Source organism: Ruditapes philippinarum, unplaced genomic scaffold, assembly GCF_026571515.1.
Source record: "Ruditapes philippinarum isolate M1 unplaced genomic scaffold, ASM2657151v2 ctg1355_1_1_1_1, whole genome shotgun sequence".
Classification (NCBI taxonomy): Eukaryota; Metazoa; Mollusca; class Bivalvia; order Venerida; family Veneridae; genus Ruditapes; species Ruditapes philippinarum.
In genome coordinates, this window is record NW_026865609.1 from 54,679 (window position 1) to 77,803 (window position 23,125).

General features: G+C 30.6%; 1 protein-coding gene across 1 annotated transcript in view; it reads left to right on the top strand.

Moving 5' to 3' along the window:
* Window positions 1–15,879, top strand: part of LOC132729733 (MIP-related peptides-like) — a 41,480-nt gene extending 25,601 nt beyond the window's left edge. Inside the window, exons 2-3 of the mRNA XM_060715557.1 lie at window positions 11,037–11,127; window positions 13,054–15,879. Coding sequence (XP_060571540.1) covers window positions 11,052–11,127; window positions 13,054–14,456 — 1,479 coding nt within the window. The 5' untranslated portion in view covers window positions 11,037–11,051 and the 3' untranslated portion in view covers window positions 14,457–15,879. The remainder of the gene's footprint in view (window positions 1–11,036; window positions 11,128–13,053) is intronic.
* The last annotated feature ends 7,246 nt before the right edge of the window (window positions 15,880–23,125 follow it).

A 23,125-nucleotide genomic window follows, 5' to 3' on the forward strand; every position in this document is an offset into this window, starting at 1 on the left:
CATTTTATAATTTTTGGATTTTGGACATCTATGGAGTTCCTTTCCTGTTACCTTTTGTTTTGTTGGAATTTTTGAAATTCTTATTTCACACTAATTATTTACCAGGCTATTTTGGTGCTGAATTACTAAAAGCTGTCCATCTCTCCAGATTATATTTTAATAGCGATACATCAGATTGTTTGTTTGACAGTTTTTTAACTTAAAGATATTTTAATGCCCATTTTGTGAAATTCCTGAAATGTTAGGGACATTATACATCTAACATTTCTTTATTCACAAAATATTATCAACTTAAATGAGATCAGGTTACTACTTGAATTTAAAACAAATTGTAGATTAATTTAGCTGCGTCGCTTAAACATTATTCTAAACAAACTATCAAGTAGGAAATCTAACATGTTAAGAAAAATCAACTATACATTTTGGGAGGGTTTTCAATTACACAACCAGATGCATGCACGAAATACTTGCTTAAAGTAGAAACATATTTGTTAAATCAATTACGGATTCATTTTCTTCCTAAATTAATTGAATTAGTGTTATTTTTAATCTCATTGCGTAAGCCTACGATCTGATTTACGGCTGTGTCAATACACTTCGTCAGTTAGAGATTCAAAGTGAACTATTTTGAGTAAAACGATAGATTCATTTTTACATTAATTTTGTGATTATAAGAAAAACAACGACATTTAGGAAATGTAAATGAAAAACCATTCAATATCAGTGCTGATGAACAATTTATAATATTCCCTAGTTGTTCTTTGCTACACCATTTAAAAAATGTTAACAATTTTCGTAGTACTAATCTGAAATTGTTTGTATGAAATAAATACTTAAATTTCGAATTAGTTTTTATGTTTACACCTTTCTGAATTTGTTATCATTTTTGAAGTGACCATGTGCTCATTTTTTAACTGTCAAGTTTTGTTGAATTAGTAATGTATACTAAGATGTTGACAATTATAATGAATGATAAGTGATAATCAAAATGTTAAGGGTAAAATTTAAAAACTACATAGACTATAAAAAGACTGATTCGTTCTTTTAAATTCTTATTCTAATTTCAACAAGTTTTTGTTTCAAGTGATTGGCGACTTTTGTGTTTTGCCCATTGTTGTACTATTCAACCTGTAAGCCTCAACAAAGATTTTTAAGCGATATAAGATCAGATCTCTTTCTAACATAGTGTTTGTCTAACTAAATCATAGTTTTAATTATTGAGATAGTCTTTTCCTAAAATATAGGTTCAGTCAATAAACTTGAAATATGTTACTAAATATATCTGAACCCGAGGTTTAATACTGATAATTGAACATAAAATGATTAGTTTAGTCTTATTATTCAATTAAGCATGCTCAACGGCCTAATTATTATACGTTTTAATTTGTAAGGGTACTAAAACCAGGAGTATAATTGCGAGCAGAAACATCTATATATAAATCTTAAATGACATTGCAATTAACCTTTTTTTCCCTAAAATTAATGTACAAACAATTGACGCTAATTGTTAATTGCACTTGTTCGAATCATGATTATATATGTCTAATCCAATTTGTGCTTGAATGAAATTTTGCTTATCAAAACGATTAACTCGTATAAATTTACTCAAGGGAATGAAAGGAAACTCTTTCAATATTGTCATCTTTAATAGCATTGTTTCCTGATTTTAATGATATTATTTCTCGGCGAATGTTTGCTGCAGTTTTAATAACAAGACACTGATCTGCCATATCATACTTAAATTTCTATGTTCAATTTCAAATTGCTTTATTAACATTGGATTTACGACTTAATGTGAAGTCAAAATTGCTATGGAATGCTATTAAGCAAGCAATTACTTCTTGTAGTCCATTACGCAACAAACTATGGAATTATTGTAATTGAAACTGACTCGTTACATGATAGTAATATTATTCTCATCACGTGATATGAATGCAGTGATGCTTGTAGTATGGAGCATAGTTGTGATTGACGACGTCACTGTGTTACCGTGCAGCGCCGTCCTTCGCAAAAAGGACAAAATTAGACAGTTTGTATGAGATTAATAGGACCAATAATATCCCTAATTACATTCATTTTGGTCAATTAGCCATGATATTACCGAGGCGACACGCTCGTGGCACCGGCTGGCATTGCTTTCACAATAATGGATAGAATAGCTATCACTCAAGTGGCAACCAATTACAGCTTGTTCTGTAAACCGGCAATCGAGTTTAGGGCGCAATTTATCTCACACGAGACAGATAGCGGTGTATCTAAACGTGATTCTCAGGACATTGCCTGTTTGCCTGTTTAAAAAAAGAGATCCAAAAATGGATATCGGTTTTAAGCGGAAACCTCTACTTCATACGTTCCATCTTTATGACGTCATCGAATACGTTTTTTATTTCACATTTTATTTCTGGATGTTCCTTTTATTTCTACACTTAAATGTCCCCTTTTCTTATTGCAAAAATAAACACCGTAATTGTTTTTAATTTACACATATTTTAATGTGAATGAAAATGGCGAAGTGGCAAATGATTATTTACAAGCATTTGTCTATGAAATGCCAACTGAAAATATAATCATCGGCATTATCTAGTAAATGGCAAGTGAGAGCATTTTTCGGTAGAATTGTAGATGTCAATATTTCAGTTTATATCAATGAAATGACAATTATGAATATCGTAGTAATTATTTATGAAAAAGCATTTAGAGTAACCGAATGCTATGTTAGAATATGTGAGCAAAAATCTATGAAATTTCAAGTAAGAATAAAAGAGTATTATTCAAAAATAGACAAGTAAGCATGGCAGCATTTGTCAAAAAAATGGCAAATTCGAAAATAATTTGATACTGTAGATATGTATTTCAACCGTTCATTTTACATCTCTGCATATGCAGTTTCATTGTTTGCCTGCCTATTGATATTTCTACCTTTAATTTAGTTTACTACTTTTCTTTTTATAACCACAAAAGAGGAAAAAATCGAAGTAGTTCTTGTATTTAATGAAAACTAATTTTAATATAAATATACCAGAATTATTTTAGCAGATACAATTCTGTTCATTTAGATTAAATTCCTGGCAACAATATGCGTTTTCATAAATCGTGATTAAAATATATATTAATATTTTACATCATTTTAAAGATTATTAAAACTATAGGAATGTTAATTATACCTGATCATTTCCACGCTTATGAACTAAGCTCGTTAATAAATTCAAGAAGTGAATGCATGTTTTATGCAAGCTATTGTCAAACTTCAATACAATAATAGTTTGTATATAATATAACTTTGATTCTCTTTAATAATGATTCGCCTCGCATAACATTTTTCATACGATCCATTCATTATACGCCATTCGAATTAATAAATATTTTGCAAAATTGTATCTGCTATTGTTAAAGAGAATTGGTGAAGGGAATGATATATGCTAGTTAAGATGATATAATCATGCAAAGAAATAATTGTATATAAGTTTAGTGTCGGGTAATATTTTAGTGTAACCAGTTTCATTCATTCTTATAGCATTTCCATATTTGATAAACATGTTACTAAATTATCCAAAGAAAAAAGGAAGATAATGTGTAATTAAAAAAAATAACAGATGTACGTTTCAATATCTTACATTTGAGCCGCGTCACGACAAAACCAACATAATGCGTTTGCGACCAGCATGGATCCAGACCAGCCTGCGCATCCGCGCAGTCTGCTGTTCGCTTACAAACCCTATAACAAGTAGAAAAACTGATAGCGAACAGCATGGATCCTGATCAGACTGCGCGGATGCGCAGGCTGGTCTGGATCCATGCTGGTCGCAAACCCATTATGTTGGTTTTATCGTGACGCGGCTCATTTGTACATGCGTCGCACTTTACCTAAAACATCAGCTTATTGTGTCTCTTGGTAGTTGAAGGTTTATAATTTAACATCAGTCATGTAAATCGTTAACTCTTAACCTAACTTGCTGTGAAATGGAATTTTCCAGCTTTTAGTATGAAGTTGCCAATGCAAGGCGTAATTAATTTCAATAGAAAAATGATACAAATATAGTTATCAACTTACAAAACAGTATAGGGTTTAGCCTGTCTGCACGGTAGTAGAGCCTACTCTGACTCTATACCGTTGTCAACGGCTAAGATCTTTCGGTACCAACATATTAAGCTCAATTTAAAGTTATAATGAAGTGAAGTGAAGTTCTAATATAAATGCTAAACACTAGAGGCTATATAATGTTTATAATAAGTGTTCAAACACATTGAAATTATCTTATTGTGTTAATGATAGTTACTTTGTTTTAAGATGGCTAAGGAACATATTTTTGTAATCTATTTTCTCATACAAATAAAAAATATTCTAAACATTTGTTGTACAATTCGTTTCGAAACAACAGAAGAAATAATAATGTAAAGAATGTTTGAACTGAAAATGAACTCTATTTCAAAGACAGTTTACAAATTATTGCTTAATTTGCAATGATATTATCTTTTTACAAATCTGTTGGTAAACATAAAAAGAAACAAACGCTTGAGTTGGTCCTAGTATTGAATTAAATTCACTTAACGAGATTGCCTAGCGAAAATAACCATGTGCCTATGCTCTCTTGATAACTGAAGCGAAATGATTCAAGTCTTCTTTTGTTAACCCGTAACCTGCTAGATCCTTACGTGAATAGCTTCGCAACCAATATAAAGCCAGACAAACAGATTTTATACCGTTTGTCAACTATCTTTTAACTTTCATTTTGATATCCACAAAATGTTTATTGATTATATCTAAACGCTCTTGCCGCGTAAGAATTATGTTGATACTTGTAACCAAGCTGTTATAACACATTAACCCGCATTAAATTCGAATGAACATTCAAAACCAGTTAGCGCAGATGCCACTCACGATTTTAATGTATTGGAATGAGAAGAAGTAATCGTGCGTTTTATTCGTCATTTCGTTGAAAGGAGCATTAAAAAACTTTAGGAACAAAGGATAAAACACAGAGACGTAACGGAGCTGAATGACAAACTGCAGAATCACGGTTCCAGTCTTCTATGGATTTTAATATCGAAATTTAATTAATGTATTACCTTTTTTCGTGAAGCATTAACGATTCATCGTTAGATTCTAAAAGTTTTGATAAAACCAATAAAGAAAGATATTTTAATCTTCACATATATTTTTTTGTCTATTAATTTATATGTCAAAATTAATACATATATAAATAAAATAAACAGTATTTAATTCCTAACAATCGTAGATTACACGCAGTAAATATCCATCTTTTGTCTGTTCAATCCTTTATAAATCAAATACTTTTTACCAAAATTGTTTGATGTTCAAACGTCTTTAGTGGACCAGATTTTATTCGAGGTATATTCTCTATTATACAGAGAACAAAAACTGGAGATATCTGCTGAATGTTCTGATATCCGAGATAATGATTTTCTATAAATTCCTGAAATATCCTCTTCCTTTTCAGAGAAGAGGGTCATGACCCCGTTAAGGCAAACGCATTTGATATAAATCTTTATGATTAAATAGTTGCTGAGTTCAGGCAATACACCTGACTTAATAACCGTAAAAGCTTCTCTACGATTAATTGTAAACATAAAATCTACAAATGGACAGTGTAAAAAATGCAATTTTACATATTGCTTCCATGTTCAACAAATAGACCAAACCAAAGTTTGAATTACATTAACCTTGAATACACGTATCTCTATAAATAAGTTAAAACATATTAACTTACCTGAAACTCGTTCCATCATATTTTTTTCTCATAAAACTTTGTAAAACTTAAAATCGTCTAAAACCCATTCTCATTGATTTTCATTATACGACAAAGCATATGTCTGACAAAGTCAAAACTGGGTTAAAATATCACTTGACATTTGCAATTACTTTGAACAACCTTCTATTGCAATGAACGGCTTTATTATTATTTCTTCCTATCTTTTTGTAAAGAATATTGAAATGCTATCTGTGGTTAACTTGTGCAATATGTATTTTATGTATGGAACGGATTGATAACTTGTGTCAAGTTTTCTTATCGTTCTTTCATCTGTATGGACTTGAAATTGGAGTCAGAAAATAATTTTTGTAGTTTCTTCTCTTTGCGAAATTCTATTTTATGTATCTGATTGTAATTTAATTTTTAATTAATACTATGCCTATTATAAAATATTTTTCTAAAATTAAAGATTAAATAAGATAAATTAACGACATACAAGACCAAACGTCATTTGATAGTTTCTTGCTTAGTTACCGTCCATGAGCGGATACCCGAGGCACGGTTATTCTGATCTGAACCCCAAACGAATGACAGATATTTTGTCTTGAATATCCTACTATATCCTATCATTTTTCTAATTCTTAACATCAATAAAACAAGTTTTTCTTGGATATAAATGTCATTTCCTCTGTTACTATGTTCTTACAATTGCGTTTAAATTTACAATTAACAGCGAAATGACGTCATCATAGGCACGACTTTTCACTCATTAAATGCGCCAAAATGACGTTTTTGTATGGCACGCGACTCACCTGGCACCCCCCCCCCCCCCGATGCCGGATAAAATGTCCTGGCATGGGTAAAACTAACGAAAATATCAGTCTGATATGCAAAACATAAGTTGGCATGTAAATGTAGAGGAAACATTTACCTTAATGTTATACGCCCTCCTTCATATTTTTATCATTGAATTATCTTACAAAAATTGTACCAGAAGTGATTTCAATTTCAGTCTTCAACATTTGAGAATCTATTTGTTCTTTTAATGAATTGTTTACATCAACGTAAGGTTTAATCATAAGTTCATAACCTCAGATCCCCTTTCAAAATTCCATTTTATTTAGTTCCTCCCATTGTTTTCTCGTTTAGGGCACATGCAGTTTTTTCCTCGGGGACCATATGCCGCTTTTCATGGAATGGCACTAACGTGTCACATTGAAGGTTCCATGATAACTGCCATATGAACACATCTGCGGATGTTTAAAAATTCTAAATTTTACCAGTTTATGTTAAATGTTAAATTCTGCTTAAGCCGGTGCTAGGGGCGTGGACGGTAGTTTGCACTTGACGCTACCGTCCATGAACAGGCTCAATCAAACCGAGCCTGCAACATTTTCATTTTTTGCCGTGTTGGGCTTTCTTTAGGGATTCTTATTTCTCTCTATTTTACCCAAATATCAATTTTGTTTATTTCGCTTTCTGTTTCCCTTCATAACCAGACAATATTTTTCAGAACATATGGATAAGATCACTTATATGGTTTCATGCTTTTAGAAAGGGCTGTGTCAAAATGAAATTATCGATTACTTTTAAATTTCCTAATTACAGCCTGAAGTTATACGGGCATGCCTACGGATCAAGAATTGATTTTTACATTTGTTCTTACAATAGTTACAAACCTTCATAAGATTTCTTGTACATTTCTGACTTTAAACAGCAAACAAACACAAGTTTTTTGAGAACATTGCTTTCTTGCAAAAGTAATTCGCATTTACCTTTCATTACTTAAAAAAGATCAATGAAAAGGCGTTAAATTCCTGTTTTAGTTATTATATTCTAATAAGTAACCAGAAACATTAAACGGATAAAACGGATAAACGGCAACATAATTAAATCTTCACATGAAGGGCTTCTTACAACACTGCTGTTCTGTCACATCGCATATCCTTCCATTTGCTCAAAAATAGACCTGAAAGAAAAAGCACTAGAGGGAATCTGCATAAGAGTCTGCGAATGTCATATTATGACTTCATAAAATTCCACCTTTCTGTAATGTTTATTTCAAAGTGACATAGAGAAAGTATAAATGCATTATATTCTTTGGTGAGATAAAAAAACATAGTTTTTTTTCTGTAATACTTACTAGACTTCATTGTTGAATACGTGATTATTGTGACAAGGTTGTAAAAATTATATGCATATTCATTTTCTGCAACAATAAGAATATTTTTCGTACAAAGCGAGTCTAGTATATTTTAGAGGTTTCGGTAATGTATTTCATCGTCTTAAAAAGTCAACAATTCTATAAGTGTCCTTTGGACTCATTACATGTCATAACTAAACATATTAAATGTTGTTCTTGTTGTATAATAATTGGTATGAATATAAAAACATATTATTTTACAATGGTCAACTTTAACCATTCGAATAAGAGCCGAAAAGAAAGCATATTCAACAAAAACAAATTTGACATTCTATATATTTTTTAAAAGAAATGTGCGTAAGAATTCATTAAAGGTAATATAAACTATGGCTTAACGTTTTTGTAACCAACATAATTTTCATTATATTTATATATATTTCTGTTTACAAAACTAAAAAATACAAATAAGTGCTGCTTTTTTAAAGCATGTATTCTACTATACTATATGCTTTATGTGGACACATGATAGACTATGAAATCTTAAGGGAGTTCCGACTCAATTTAGGATTCTTTGACACCACATTCAGACATAGTTTATGTATTTTATGTGTATTGCAAAAGGCAAAGGATGTCCTGGTAACTTACTTGTAAACGTGCAATTTAAAACAGTTTACACACGCATAAGCGACGGTTTATTAAACATTGCATGCTTCTTACTAAGCTAAGCTATAATATATATAATATACCAATCAATGTATGGTTTTGTTAAGTGACATTTGATAATCACGTTCTTTCAACAAATAACAGCTCTGAAACGAACGAAAATACGTCAAATATAGCCTCGGCCGCCGAAAAGTATTAATTACAACAGATGTTTAAATGCGCAACAGACAATTTCTCATTTGTTTCTCGTTCCTACGGCACGATATTGTTCAATAGTTTTATAAGATTTATTTCCATTATACCAAATTTAAAAGAATTACCAAACCTCATGCTATGCCTTTCGTGTGATAATTGCCCTTGTTTGGCGATGTGTGAAACGCTAATGAATAAAACCCCTTTGACTTGTCGGATACAATTCCAGTCATTAAACAGTTGTATCTAGTTAAATACTCGCTATCATGTCGCGAAATGACTGAGAAAACTGATATGTGAAGAAAGTCGTAAATTATTGCAAGATATTACAGGCATGGGTGGGCTTTGATGGAAAACGTGATTTATTTCCCTGTTAGCCAAACTTATATTTCATCAAAATAATTTCGTTTTGCAAACGAGTCTGTCACCGGTTGATTCACACATTTTCTTGACAAAAAGTTATATAAAAAGCGTTGATAATAAAAGAAATCTTATTCATAGACTTATAAATTGATATTTTCTGCAGTTTAAACTATGCGAGACTGAAATAAGTATGCGGGCATGGCTTAGAATATTTCTTTATTAAATAAAAGATTAAAAGTAATAAATTCAGCATCGAAAAGAAAAACATATTTTGTGGGCACTCCTATCTTTTCTGATTAGCCAACTTGCAATAACTTGAAACACATCATAAAACTGTAGATAATAAAAAAGACTGAAGACATGAATTTTTACTTATTTAAGAAGAAACATCTCACGGGATTGGCCGCGCCTTCGCTTAATTATTACAAATTTGGAAACAATTGCACGTTAATCTGTTGGAAAAATAAAATGGTCTCGGGCGTCCATTTGTTATAATTGATTCAAGGTCACGAGCCTTTCATTGTTACTGTCCAACTATTCGGCAGTCAATTTGATTTTCTTTGACAAATTCAAATCAATAGCTGAAGTATTAGAACTAAACGATACTAAAATAGCAGTATCCTTTCAACCTATAGGGACTTGATTCAAATCGTGAATCTCGCCAAGTTCTTTATTAAATGAGCCACTTTCTCATCCCTAACGAGACCTATAGACATCTCAAATAGGCGAAAACTATCACAATGTAGCAAATTTGATCAAATAGCAATTCCAGCAAACTACACCGCTTTTATTTAATTTTGTGGTGAGTGTCTTTTCTGTCAATTTCTGCTTAGATTTATCGAAATGTTTTCCGTGCAGTCATTAACTTGTAATTACAGTTTAAACTATAGCTGTAAGTGCGGGTCATCAATGCATAAACAGAAACTTAGGGTAAAAAGACAATAATTGTTGTGCTCCATAAAGCGAACAAAAGGCTTGCATGTTGAAAAAGGATATTGATTAAGAATTTCATTCTGTGTACTCACTTACAATTTACGGAATCCAGGAACCGAGTAAGATATATTTTGCCTACTAGTATCTTTAAAAGGAATATTACTTTTTATTTGTTGATATTAAAGTAAACCTATTTAGGTCCTTTATGTGAAGCGAAATGGATACATTATCTCTAAATTAATATATGCTGTGGAAAATGAAATTGTGTATGCAAGGTACGCTAGATTTAAAAACGGTTTTATTTAACGAAGGTTGAAAACTCATTTTGAAAATAAATAAGTTCAAGGATCAACCATTTTAAAATACATTTCGTATTTTAGTTGTATTGTTTTTACCTGCTCTTCAATACAATATCAGGAGAGGAATTTCAAAGCCTTGACCACTCTTTGACATTAAGCAACTCATAATTAGAATCTGAATTTTACCTGAAATATCATTATCAAAAATATCAAATCAAACAAGTTGGTAATGATAAGTCTGCATAGATTCAGTAAAGTTTTGAAAGCATCCTAAATAAAGTAAATAACAAACAGCATGACAGGCTTTGATTCTTTATCTTTTCAATCTATACAATGCGTTAACGTAAATTAGAAACATAGTATAAATGGAATATGTCAAATCTGAACATGGTAATTTGTCAAACAAAGAGAATTTGTTTGTAGGAAAGAAAATGGATAACTCTTGAAAAAAGATATGATATTTTGTAAAAAATATCTTCTCAACAATATTAGCTTAGATTAATCGGACTTTGTTGAAACTTCAAAGTTGACTTCCTTTTATTAGTCTCATAAAATAATAACTCGTATTTCCTATCTGCTGTTTATCATAATTATTACTATTTAACTCTTAGCTCGCATTAATATGTATACTGTAAATTTTGAATGATATCATACAAATAATCGTTTAATGTCTTTATTATTCAGATAGTATGTGTGAGATATATATTCATGTAAAGATTTTTCTATTTTCAGATCGTGTATAACGTAATGGAACAAGTGCTCATTATCCTATCTGCATTGACTTTAATTCTTACAGCATCTATTGGGACAGCTGAAAATACAGGTATGCATCTAATATTTCCTGGCGTTTCTTTATAATAAATAAACTAATTAATTTTTAAACAAAATAATTTAAAACGAAATAAAAATACAGCAATTATGTCAAATCATTGTTACCCGCCCGACTAGTTCAGTAAGGCGTTTTAATTAGTACAATCTTTTTCAGATCTTAATAATTTTGATACAAACGGGTTGTTTCACCTACAACAACAACGTAAGCAAAGTGATTCGTTAAATAATGATTACGACGGTAATACTTAATAGTAAGCAAAGTAATACAATAATGTAGAAAGAATGTATGTAAAATAGATGTGTGTGAAAGCATAATAAAGAATGGCAAATACATTTTAATTTAATTTTCGAATGCGTAAATATCATATTGGAATTCAGCTAATTTTTAACAACCATGACCTTGTTTTATCATACCATGTATAGCTTAATGTAAGTTAAAATTTTAGCGCCAAGGATTTTATACACAAAGAAATAATATTCATTTGATTGAATATTGGAACGTGATATGTCTTGTATAGTTTTAACAGTTCAGTTGAATTAAGGTAATAAAATTAAAGTACTTTATATATTTCCAGAGCAAACTTAATAACGTAAAACTGCTTTCACGAACATATTAAGAAAAAGTTGATTTCTTGATTAGGAATCATTTCCCGTCTAATTATATATTTAGGTTATTTTTTTCATTTAGTTAATATCTTTTTACTCTTTATGTAATAGAAAGAGCATCGAAACACGAGGCTATCTGATTTGTACGAATTAATCTGATTGCCGAGTGTTTTGATGTTCTTTCTCATTTGTATCATAGTCAAAAATTAAAACACGTTTCCTGATGTCATAATATGAAACGCCAGGAAAAGGTAACCAATGAACGAGCATCTGAATATGATATCCCTTTCTCTGTCGTCACAACATGTAAAACCCAGGCAAAATGACCCAATCAATGGGCATGCTCTGGAGTGCGGGTAACTAATACCTGCACTCCAGTTAACGCACTGAGCATGTATATGTATACGATTTAACACATTTTCAACAGAAAGGTCCCTAAACTATGATACAATTACTTTTATAGTACCATTGTGCAATTTTGACCAGTCAAATTGTAACGATCGAACTGTTAAAAGAATATTTAAGTTATTAAGAAAATAATAGATTTTACTTTGCGCAAATAACTAGGAAGATACTTTAATAAGAAAATGTAATGAGTGGAACATCAGTAAATATAGGTCTGCATTGGTTTTCTTGTACCAGCCAGTTAAATTGCGACAACAACATCACGTCATCTTCTCTCATTTTGAAATGAAAAATGGATTAAGATTGAAAAATAAATATCAATAAATAAATGAATACAATAATGAATAAAAAGATGAATAGAATAATAAATGAATCAAAGTGATCTATCAAATCTGCATTAAGTTCTATTTTGATATAATTTTATGTTTGGTAAATAATGGGATAACAAATAATGTTATTCTCTTACCCTGAATGTGTTTTGTACTTAAAGAACATTTCATAATATATAATAATGTGTCAATATATAATTGCTGCTACAAGTTTCTTTCCGTAAGTGTCAAATCAGTTTGTAACTTAATAAATATTAGCACATTAAGTCCAATAGAAAAACTTAAATAGACGAGTAAGAAATGGTATTTAAAGAAAATACAATAAGAAAAAAAAATGTCAAAGCGCTTGCACTGTTATAGCTATATCCATACAACCCCTGCCACATTATATAATTTAATTAAACGCCATGCTAAATAGTACATTTTAATTTTACCAAAGCTGAATCTAGCGATATCAGTTTAAAATGAACGCAGATGTTTATTTTCATATCAAAAATAATAGAAAATTATAGAGCAAAGATTTGTCTGGCCTAGAGTAACGTTCCACCTAACTTACTGTTTTCTCTTTTTGCTGACAGGCGCAGCAGAAGGGTCAAACGCTCAAGCGATCAGCGGCGACAGCGGCGGCAGCAGCGGCAGCGTAGGCGGGTCCGATAAATTACTGCTAGTGCGGCGCTACGTCCCACGTTTTGTTGGAAAAAGAGATCCAGAAGATGCCGAAATTGACAATGTCAGTGTTGAAAGTTCAGAAAAACCTGATGAAAAAGAGCTTAGTTCAATAGATGAATATGTAGAAAATTTATTAGAATACTATGATGATCTAGATTTAAGTGAATTTGATTCAGAAAATGAGAACAAAGATTCGCCTTCCGAATCCGATATTGAATCATATGAAACTGATTCTGAATACGAAAATGATACAGATGAAAACGATGACATTCTCATGGACTCTCAGGGTGAAAAGAGATACGTGCCCTCTTTTGTAGGAAAGCGGTTTACTACATTGGATGAAAATGAAGGTGACTTTATTGATGAAAGTAAACGTTATCGACCAATGTTTGTAGGAAAACGTTACCGTCCTATGTTTGTTGGAAAGAGATACCAACCACGATTTATTGGAAAACGATATACTCCTCGGTTTATTGGAAAGAGATACACACCAAGATTCATTGGGAAGCGATACACCCCGAGATTCATCGGCAAAAGATACACCCCGAGATTCATTGGAAAGCGTTATACACCACGATTTATTGGAAAGCGATACACACCGAGGTTTATTGGCAAACGATACGCACCAAGATTTATAGGGAAACGTCTTCAGCCCATCTTTGTCGGTAAAAAGTTTTCTCCAGAGGACTCCTTGCAAGAAAAAAGATATAAGCCATTTTTTGTCGGTAAAAGAAGCCAAGATCAAATTTCAAATGAACAAAATCACGTAGAAAAGAGATCTGTGTCTGAAACGACTGAAGAAATAAACACAGTACAGGAAAATGCTGACCGAAGTAAACGAAGAAAGCGATCAGTTGGAAATGCAAATGATGAAAGTTTGAAGCGCGCTTGGGGAAGATACATTCCTTTAAAAAACAGCTTAGCACCCGCGTTTAGATTACCAGGGCCACAACCATCATATATGGAAAAAAGATTTGTTGCCCCGGAATTCATTGGTCGCCGGGATTCTCTTTCAACTATTCTGTCAGCTCTTGATGCGCTTCAATTTGCTCGTACCGAACCAAGGACAACTTCTAAACGATTCGAAGCACCTCTTTTCATCGGAAAAAGGACCCCGACTCGACCAATGTTCATAGGGAAAAGAAATCAACCGTATACTGGAGAAATGAAAATTCCTTCTGGATACAGTATTATACCTGGCATCACAGAATTCAATATGGATGCTTATGAAAGTATTCCTGACGAATTCAGTCCATTTAGAGATATTTATCCATATAGCACAGGATTACAAGGCAGTATTGACCTTGAATGATAATCAAAGTAATATATATAATAAAAGACATTTACGCTGAAGCTACGTGTTGCCTGTTTAAAAGATTATACATTTTGCACCTGGGAGACATCTAGAAAGAAAATGCTTAATATTTTAACAACATGGTGCAGTGTATACTTTTGAAAAAAAAAAATGAATAGTTTCTAATCCAGGTCTATAATTTCTTACTCATAATTATATAATGATGCTTAGTTAATGTTCTGCTATAGACGATAAAAGGAGTAAAAGTATGAAATGATGCAAAAATATGTTAAAGATATTTTGATAATAAGCCATTCAGATATTTGAATACTGAATAATGTTTAAGGGCGTGTTACTTAGTAAATTATCTGATTTATATTCTTTTGAAAACGACTTTGGAAATACATAGAATAAAAGGCAGCTTGATCAAGTAATATTTGTATTTATTGATTTGTGAATAAAAGCTTATTTGATTTGTACAGTATGTAATTTTAAAGATATTTCTGAAAATGTTGAAAATTCAAAATTTGGCTAATTCATATTATTTTAGCAGCAACACACTTAAGTTAATACAGAATGTTCACATGGAATGACTGTTTATGATGGATAGAGGTCATCCACAAAATAGATGCATGCATATTCCATCAAGCAATTAATAGAAAGTAAAACAGCGATATTGCTTTGACTTATTTGGAGTTTCCTGAAAATATTATAAATTGATATTTCATGAAAATGAACAATAGACAATTTTAATATTTTTGATGAATGTTGTATAAAGAATATTCAATGATCATTGGTTTATTGATAAAGATTTGTTGTATCGTCTTTTGTTAAATTTAAGTTCAATATCTAAGTTAAATGGACTCGAAAAATTCAGAAAATCGGTGCTAACATTGAGTAAAAGCAAGTAAATTATTGACACTGTTTGTTGTTTACAGGCATCCTTGAATATTTTTCACATTGTAGATGACAATCTCTTTCACAAAAATTATACAATATTTAATTGATTTTGATTGTCACTTTGCACTTGTTGTCAAAATGATAAAATATACGAATGATATTCAAAAGTTACATACCTTTGTGCAAAGGTAAGTCATTGATATGGTATGGTTAATGTTCTAAATAGCTGTTTCAGGTTTAATCTATTTTAAACATTTCTATTTGGATAAAGTGTATAACGCTACATATCTGCTGCATGAAGTAAAGTTTGAATTTTTTGGAAAGAATATCAAAATACCTGTATGAAAGAAAAAGGTTTTATAATTGGCCTATAAGCAAAGGGCGAATTAAAGCTAAAACTTTTATATAGAAACACAGAATTTTGTTCCGGAAAAAAATGCTCATGACGTTCAAAATACATTTTAAAAACAGAGATATTATATGTTACAGATCTTTCGGAAACGCCAATTAACACAAAAGTTTAACTGTTTGTAATTTAGAATTTTTTTTAAATATTTATTGTTTCTTCAATTAAAGCAATCTATACTTAAAATGATTACGCCATCAATAATAGAAGAATTCTAAATATGCGTGTACCACTTTTCAGAGCTAAAGCTACTTATGAAACCATGGAAATACGCTTGTATGTTTTTACAATGAAAAGGTGAAAACAGGTTCAGTACAAGTGAAATATATCGTTGATTTATACGATACGTAAAATATAATAAAATAATTTGTTTTTCTCCAAAAATGATTTAAGAGTTAAGGTATACAACTGTTATTAAGTTTGATATCTGAATATGTTTCAAAATTCATATTCACATCTTCTGCGTTCTGCTTGAATAAGTGTTTTTGAACATGGACTGATAGTTGATCTGTAATTTACAATAACCGTCCACGAACAGATTTGATTAAATCGAGTCTGCTACATATTTATTTATTTCGTACTTTGCAGCCTTTCAGTTTTCCCTTCCCCACAGAATAATTCGTACTATTTCTACAGGGTAGCTTAGCATACAGCTATGTGCAATAGTAACTCTTATTGATTCCCTTTTCTAAATTATCTTTATTTGAAAATCAAAAATTTGAAACGGGACACAAGCGTGATAAATACGCATAAATTCATGACCAAATCGTCCAATACTGATGTTATCAAGATAATTCGTTATTGTAAAATTGATGTAATAGAACACATGTTAAACCACAAACACACATATATACGGACAGAACACAGACTGAAAATTGTAATAACTAAAATTGTAGCGTTGGTTAATAAGTTTTTCTTTTAATCTGTGATTCTGGTTTGATGCGGGTTCAATCAAAGTGCTAGTTGTTTTTATACACTATTTTCAGATAATTATTTACAGCTTTGACTGGAAACCTTTTACACAATTAAGTAAGGACAATAATTAATTTAAACTTTCGAATATTCTTCCTTTTATCTTTTGGTTTCATTTACATGTATATGATTTCCAGAATGGCGGTTTAAAATTTTAAAATGTTTTCTTATTTCTTAGGTCCCTTTTCAAGCTTCAAATACTTACAATTTAGTTTGCATCTTATTATTTCAAGGTGTAATTGGTTTCTATTATCTTTGCAATACGTTTTCAGTTTGTTTGGTTCTTATAAGCTGTTAGCTATAGTCACAATCGTGTTTAAATAAATATGGTATCTAAATACCTGAACTGTTTATTGATATAATTTATATATGAACTTCATAAAATGTTAGATATTGAATTACATTGATTGAATGGATAAATAAAATAAACAATTTACAGTATTAAATGTTACAATATTTCTTTCAAACGGTGGAAAGCAGACTGTTTCATATATAAAACGTTATTCCAATGAAGTAATTAATTAACAAAATAAGAATTCTGGAAAACACATATCTAGAATATCGTCACGATCAAAAAGTAGTTAATTACAGTTTAAGAATATATTATTAAGATAGTGCACTTGCGTGAAAAACAATTACATTATATGAAAATCATTAAGTTCTGCTTGCTTGACGTTTCCTATAATCTTTATAGTAACATGACTTTAAATGCTTTAATTGTTATTATTTATGACCATCCCTAAAATATGAGGAGGCATAAAATACACAATGTGATATAAGTTTTTCTTCCTTGACCGATACTGTACATCGTGTTAAAGTTAAGGTTGAAGGGTTTTCTTACAAAATGAACTTTAAAGATCTTAAAAAGTAGCTGTCAAAGAAGAAACGTGCGTTTAAGAAATAATAAAATACAAATTTATTACGAAAAACCGTTTAAAGTTAAAGAAAAATTTATACATTATGTTTCAAGTATGTATTATTTTCTTCTTTTAGAAATTAAAGCTTTAAAACACAACTGCCTTAAATTAATAAATAAATTAAAGGATATACTTGTGTTTTATATATTTAACTTCCCAGAATTTAGTTTATATCCTGAAAAACGTTATCAATAAAATAGTAAAAACCGGATTCCCTCAAAGACGCCCAAAATGTAAAAATTAAAATGTAGCAGGCTCAATTTGATTGAGCCTATTCATGGACGGTACTGGAAGTTACGGTTTATGAGCCCTTACACCTAATAAAGATAACTTTCCTATTCAACACAACTTTAATATTCAAAAAATATTAATAATAATTTAAATTCACAACTGTATTGTGCTGCACAGTATCATTTTTCTATTTTTAATTTTCATGAAGAAGCAAATGAGATGTGATAACAAATACAGAACAAAAATATTACAAAGGGCAGAATGGCATTAATAAACATCTTAAATGACACTAATGGAAATTGCTCTGCTTTGTATAATTGTCTAGATAAAATTTTAAGTCCTCAAGCTTTTAACATCTAAATACCAGTTTACATTTTTAGTACTTTGAACTGGCATTATCCACAAATTCTGTCAATTTATATTTTATCATGTCCGTGTTATATCTTGCTTTGTTGCTTTGTTAATTATCAATGATATCAACAGAGTGTAAGGATGCAAATAATGATACAGCATATTGTTCATGAAACAATCGGAGGAATAAATCAATCATGTAAATTCTAAGTAGAAAGAAATAGTAATAAAGAAAAACGAAACAATTAGCTAAAATTTGGTTATTTTGGTTGAGTTGTTTATTTAATTGATTAAATTGATTTTCTCCCAAGATGTTATATTTTTGATCCTTGAAAAACGTTCAGCCCGACATTAATGTTGTGTATACATATATGATGGTGTTTTTAGTTTTTTCTATTTGGCATTTTTCAACTTGGGTGGTTCAAGTATTCCTACTTGATTACTGTATAATCACCATAAGGACATGTTGCCTGCGTTTTAAATTTTATCTTTTGACGTCTTGTCTGTAAAATGCAGGCTCCACAACCTCAAATCCCCTTTCAAAATTCCAGTTTATTTAGTTCCGCCCATTGTTTTCTCGTATAGGGCACACGCATTCTTTTACTTGGGGACCATGCGTTGCTTTTCATTAAATGACACTACTGTGGCACATTAAAGGTTCCATGAAACGCCGTATGAACAGGTCTGCGGATATTTCTGAATTCAAAATTTCACCATTTTTGTGTTTTAATGGTGAGTTCTGCTTAAACCGGTTCTAGGGGTTTGGACGGTAACTTCCAGTACTGTCCATGAACAGGCTCAATCAAACCGAGCCTGCAACGTTTTACATTATTGCCGTGTTGGGCTTTCTTTAGGAATTCTGTTTTTCTCTATTTTATACTCAAATATAATCGTTTTCCAGTACAAGACAAAACACAACCCAGTATTGAGGAATTTCATTTGGTGAATGCAACAAGAAAGATTTTTAAAACAAGCAATGGGAAGAAGAACACATTCTTTCAGTATACACAACTGATATATTAACAAGTCCTTCTCTGTCAGAAAGATTAGAAACATAGTTTAAATTTGAGTTAAAATCTTCAAAGGGTGTTTCAAAATTTATTAAAGTTTGAAAATTTACATTAAACTCTGAGATATTTTCTACAATGCTTTGCACGCATCGTTTCTCGCTACCCCAATATCCCGCCCACAAAACAACACAAAACAAGCAAACAAACAAAAAATAAACAAACAAAAAACAAACACTAAACATGTATAATAAACCCGTATGCCCGCAACAACGTGCTAATTGCATATAGCCAGCAGCAATTGCGCTGCTATTGAAACCTATAAAACAATATCCGGAATTAAGTTGTAGGTTATTCTGATACATGCTTTGTCGTTTGTAGTCTATATTACAGCACAGAACATCCATGAAGGCGGGTTGGACTTACAATCTACATAATAATAACTCATATGAGTTTAAAGTTATTTTTAGACCTCAAAATCACCCACTATATAAGATACTTTTTGTATAAAATTTAAGTTGTGTTCCGAACATTTTATGAACTTTTCAAAAATATACTAAATTGTCTTATATTTAACTTAAGTTGACATGTCTTCAAATAAAACAGATCATTGTGTGACTTGATTCTCTACTGAGCATTTGTGTTTCTTTCTTTTCTTTTTTGGGGCCTTGTTTCGTAGACTGTTCCAATTCTACATATTCACATTGTTTAAGAACAAGATTAAGCATTTGATTAAATACGTAAAAAAGATAACGTACTAGCGATATTTCATACATGTCATATACATTTTGCATATTTTGTTTTATATAATTGAACAAAAACTTTAACGGATTTTTGTAGACACTGACTCTCACAAAAAACGATGCATCTGAGAATCTGTATTACTACCAAGATTATATTTAAACATCATCATATTTTCTGTTCACCCACATATATTCCAGAAAATGAGAAACATGCCTTCTATTAGTATGGCTTCTGACATTTCCTTACATATCTAATCAGTGTTTATGCTTCAATCCTATGCTAGACACTTTTATTGCCTTTTACAAGTGTCCAAATTTCCGTTCCCTAGAGACGTTATTTAAAAAGCATTCTACAAACCAACAGCAATAAGATGTCAATAGAACGTAATTTAGCTGTTGTAATACATAAAAATTCATTTTTAAATAAAAACCAATGAATAAGCCTTGAAATTTCAGTTTAAGTGTGATATTCAAAGCTATTGAATCTGTACTTTCTGTAATGTAACTGGAACTCTAGATATTTTTATTTTCATAAAAATGTCGACAAAAAAAAGAATACAAAAACATGAAGAAATATTGAAATGGTATATACATGTCTTATATTTCCTACATGAAAACTATTTTGTGAGGTCACTTTAAACATGAATTATCAATGAAAAAAATTTAAAAGCTTTAGAGCAAGGTTTTTTTCCCAATTTTCTCAGCTGCGTTGATACGTGATTACAAATGTCTGAGTAATAGTAATATCACTTTACATACTGATCGCTTGCATTTTCAGTGGGAGTATTCAAATTAAATCATTTATGAGAGAATTGTTTCTAAAATATTACTAGATAGTAGTTTAATAAACACCTTAATGGTAAAACCGGAATATATAGCTCGGCTGTAAATAAGTTTTATTAATGAAAATTTCAAATAAATTGAGTTATTTGATAAAAAAGACAAGTTACAGGTAAAATTTATATTTATACTCTATGAGCAATTTAAAGGACGTGGTCGTTATGCCCCGATTCAAAGGGAGAAAATCAACCATCTTACTTACGAAAGTTGGTTCTATTTTTGGCTGCCTATCCCTGTCTAAAGAAGTAAAAGGACGCACACACAATTCCCCGAAAAATGCTTTATGACCTGCACAATAGATGTGTGACCAGAACCCAAATTCAAATATAGATATGACGGTATGATTTATGATTGAAATTATTATAAAACAAACAGGCCATTCTTTCAAGTTAATAGGTAGAATAGAACGAAATCATGTTAAATCGTATATATAAATGTACTCATTGGCTAATTAAATCTGTTGCCCGCCAAATAAACACAATAAATGCTTTTCTGGCAAGAAAAAGAATGATATTCCGATGAAATTTTGAATCCGTTATGTGCAAGGGAAAAATGCGGTTATCCGTCTTTCATTTGACATTAAATATGTAACTTAAATTGGCATTACCCTTTTAATTAAAACACTTTATTTCAATCTGGTTAATGTTTATAATCGTAACAAACATTCACAATGATTCTTGTAAACTTAATAAGCCGCATTTCTGTGCTTTTAATTTGATTATGTTATAAGCTATTTAAGACCAATTATATTGCTTAATTCGTGAAGCAATTTTATTTACGCTTTTTCCTCTGGAAGATTAATTTGTGGTTTAAGACATGAAATGGCTGTATAAAATAAAATTCAAACGCATAGTGGTAGCAATGAGAGAAATAACAAAAGAATATGTTTTAAAAGTCTTAATAATTTATGTATACTATCACCAATAAAGACAAGATTAACATGTGATGTTTTAAACAATCCGTAAAGTCAAAAGCACATGGTTCACCGATCGACAAATGACAAATGATTAATATAGTGAATATTTTCCTATATTGAAAAAGAGAAAATACGAATCCCCAAACAAAGTTCAAAAACTGCAAAATTGAAAGGAAGACAAAGATTTTTAAACACCGTACTAATTTGCAGTTGAATAAGTTTTGAAAGGGAAAACTTCATCCGGCAAAAAACCCTGGTCAATTGAGTAAAGGTATATTCTAAATGTATATATGTGTACATTTTAAAACATGAAAATAGTGTTGACAAACTCCTTTTTGAATGATAGTTTTTATATGATAACAATGATCTGAATATAAACTTTATGGAGTGCAAACAATCTTAGCAAAACTTAAAAGCACCAAAATATATTTACCAGAAGCAAATTTCTTTGCATTATCTAAACATATCACAGTGAAATCAACTACAGTAAACTCCGCTTATAACGAACTCACTGGGACATTCAAAACCTGTTCCTTATATCCGAAGTTCCTTGTAAGCATGTAGCGAATTAGTTCGTTGTATCAGGAGTTTTATAGCGAACAGATTTACATATAACGAACTGATTGTTTACCATTGTCCGCCATTTTTGAAGAGAATTTGATTAAGAAATAGAAATATTAGTCATTTATTTATATTTTAGACACACTACCCGAGAGCGTACTTTTTGGAATTCGAAAATCATTGCTATTTCAGTTTTAGTTTTACTCCTTATCTCAATTTCACATAAAATATAATATTTTGTTTCTAAACTATTTTCGTTTTCTTTCCATGATTGAGAATAAACAAGATTTTCGATTTTTCCTTCCTTTTATATTGAATATCTTCTATTATAATTTAAGGGTGACTTTTACTAATGTAAGATATAGATTTCTTTTCATTTAAATCAAGCGTACTTAGCAGTTTGTAATGGATCATGCTTGCAAGCATGCATGATTATGTTGAAACCCGATTATAAATTATTATAATTAATTTATTTGAGCAAAATTATTGAAGAAAATAAATAAATAACCGTTTTATCTTGGTGAAAAGAGCTCATGCTAAAAATATCCAAAATAGAAAACTATACAAATTCATTTGAATAGATGTATTGAAGTACATACAACGATAAACGGTACATTCGCCCGAGTTTTAATCCGTGCGTTGAAAATGCGGGATCTATTTACGGATAGCCAATATTTTGGAGTTCGTTATAAAAGTGTAATTTTCTGTACTATTAACTAAATTGGGACTAAGAAATGAGTTCCTTATACGCGATAATTCCTTATAACCGTGTTCGCTATAACCATATATTTTTATATTAAATAAAGAAGGCCAAAATTCGGGCCAAAATAAATTGTTCCCTAT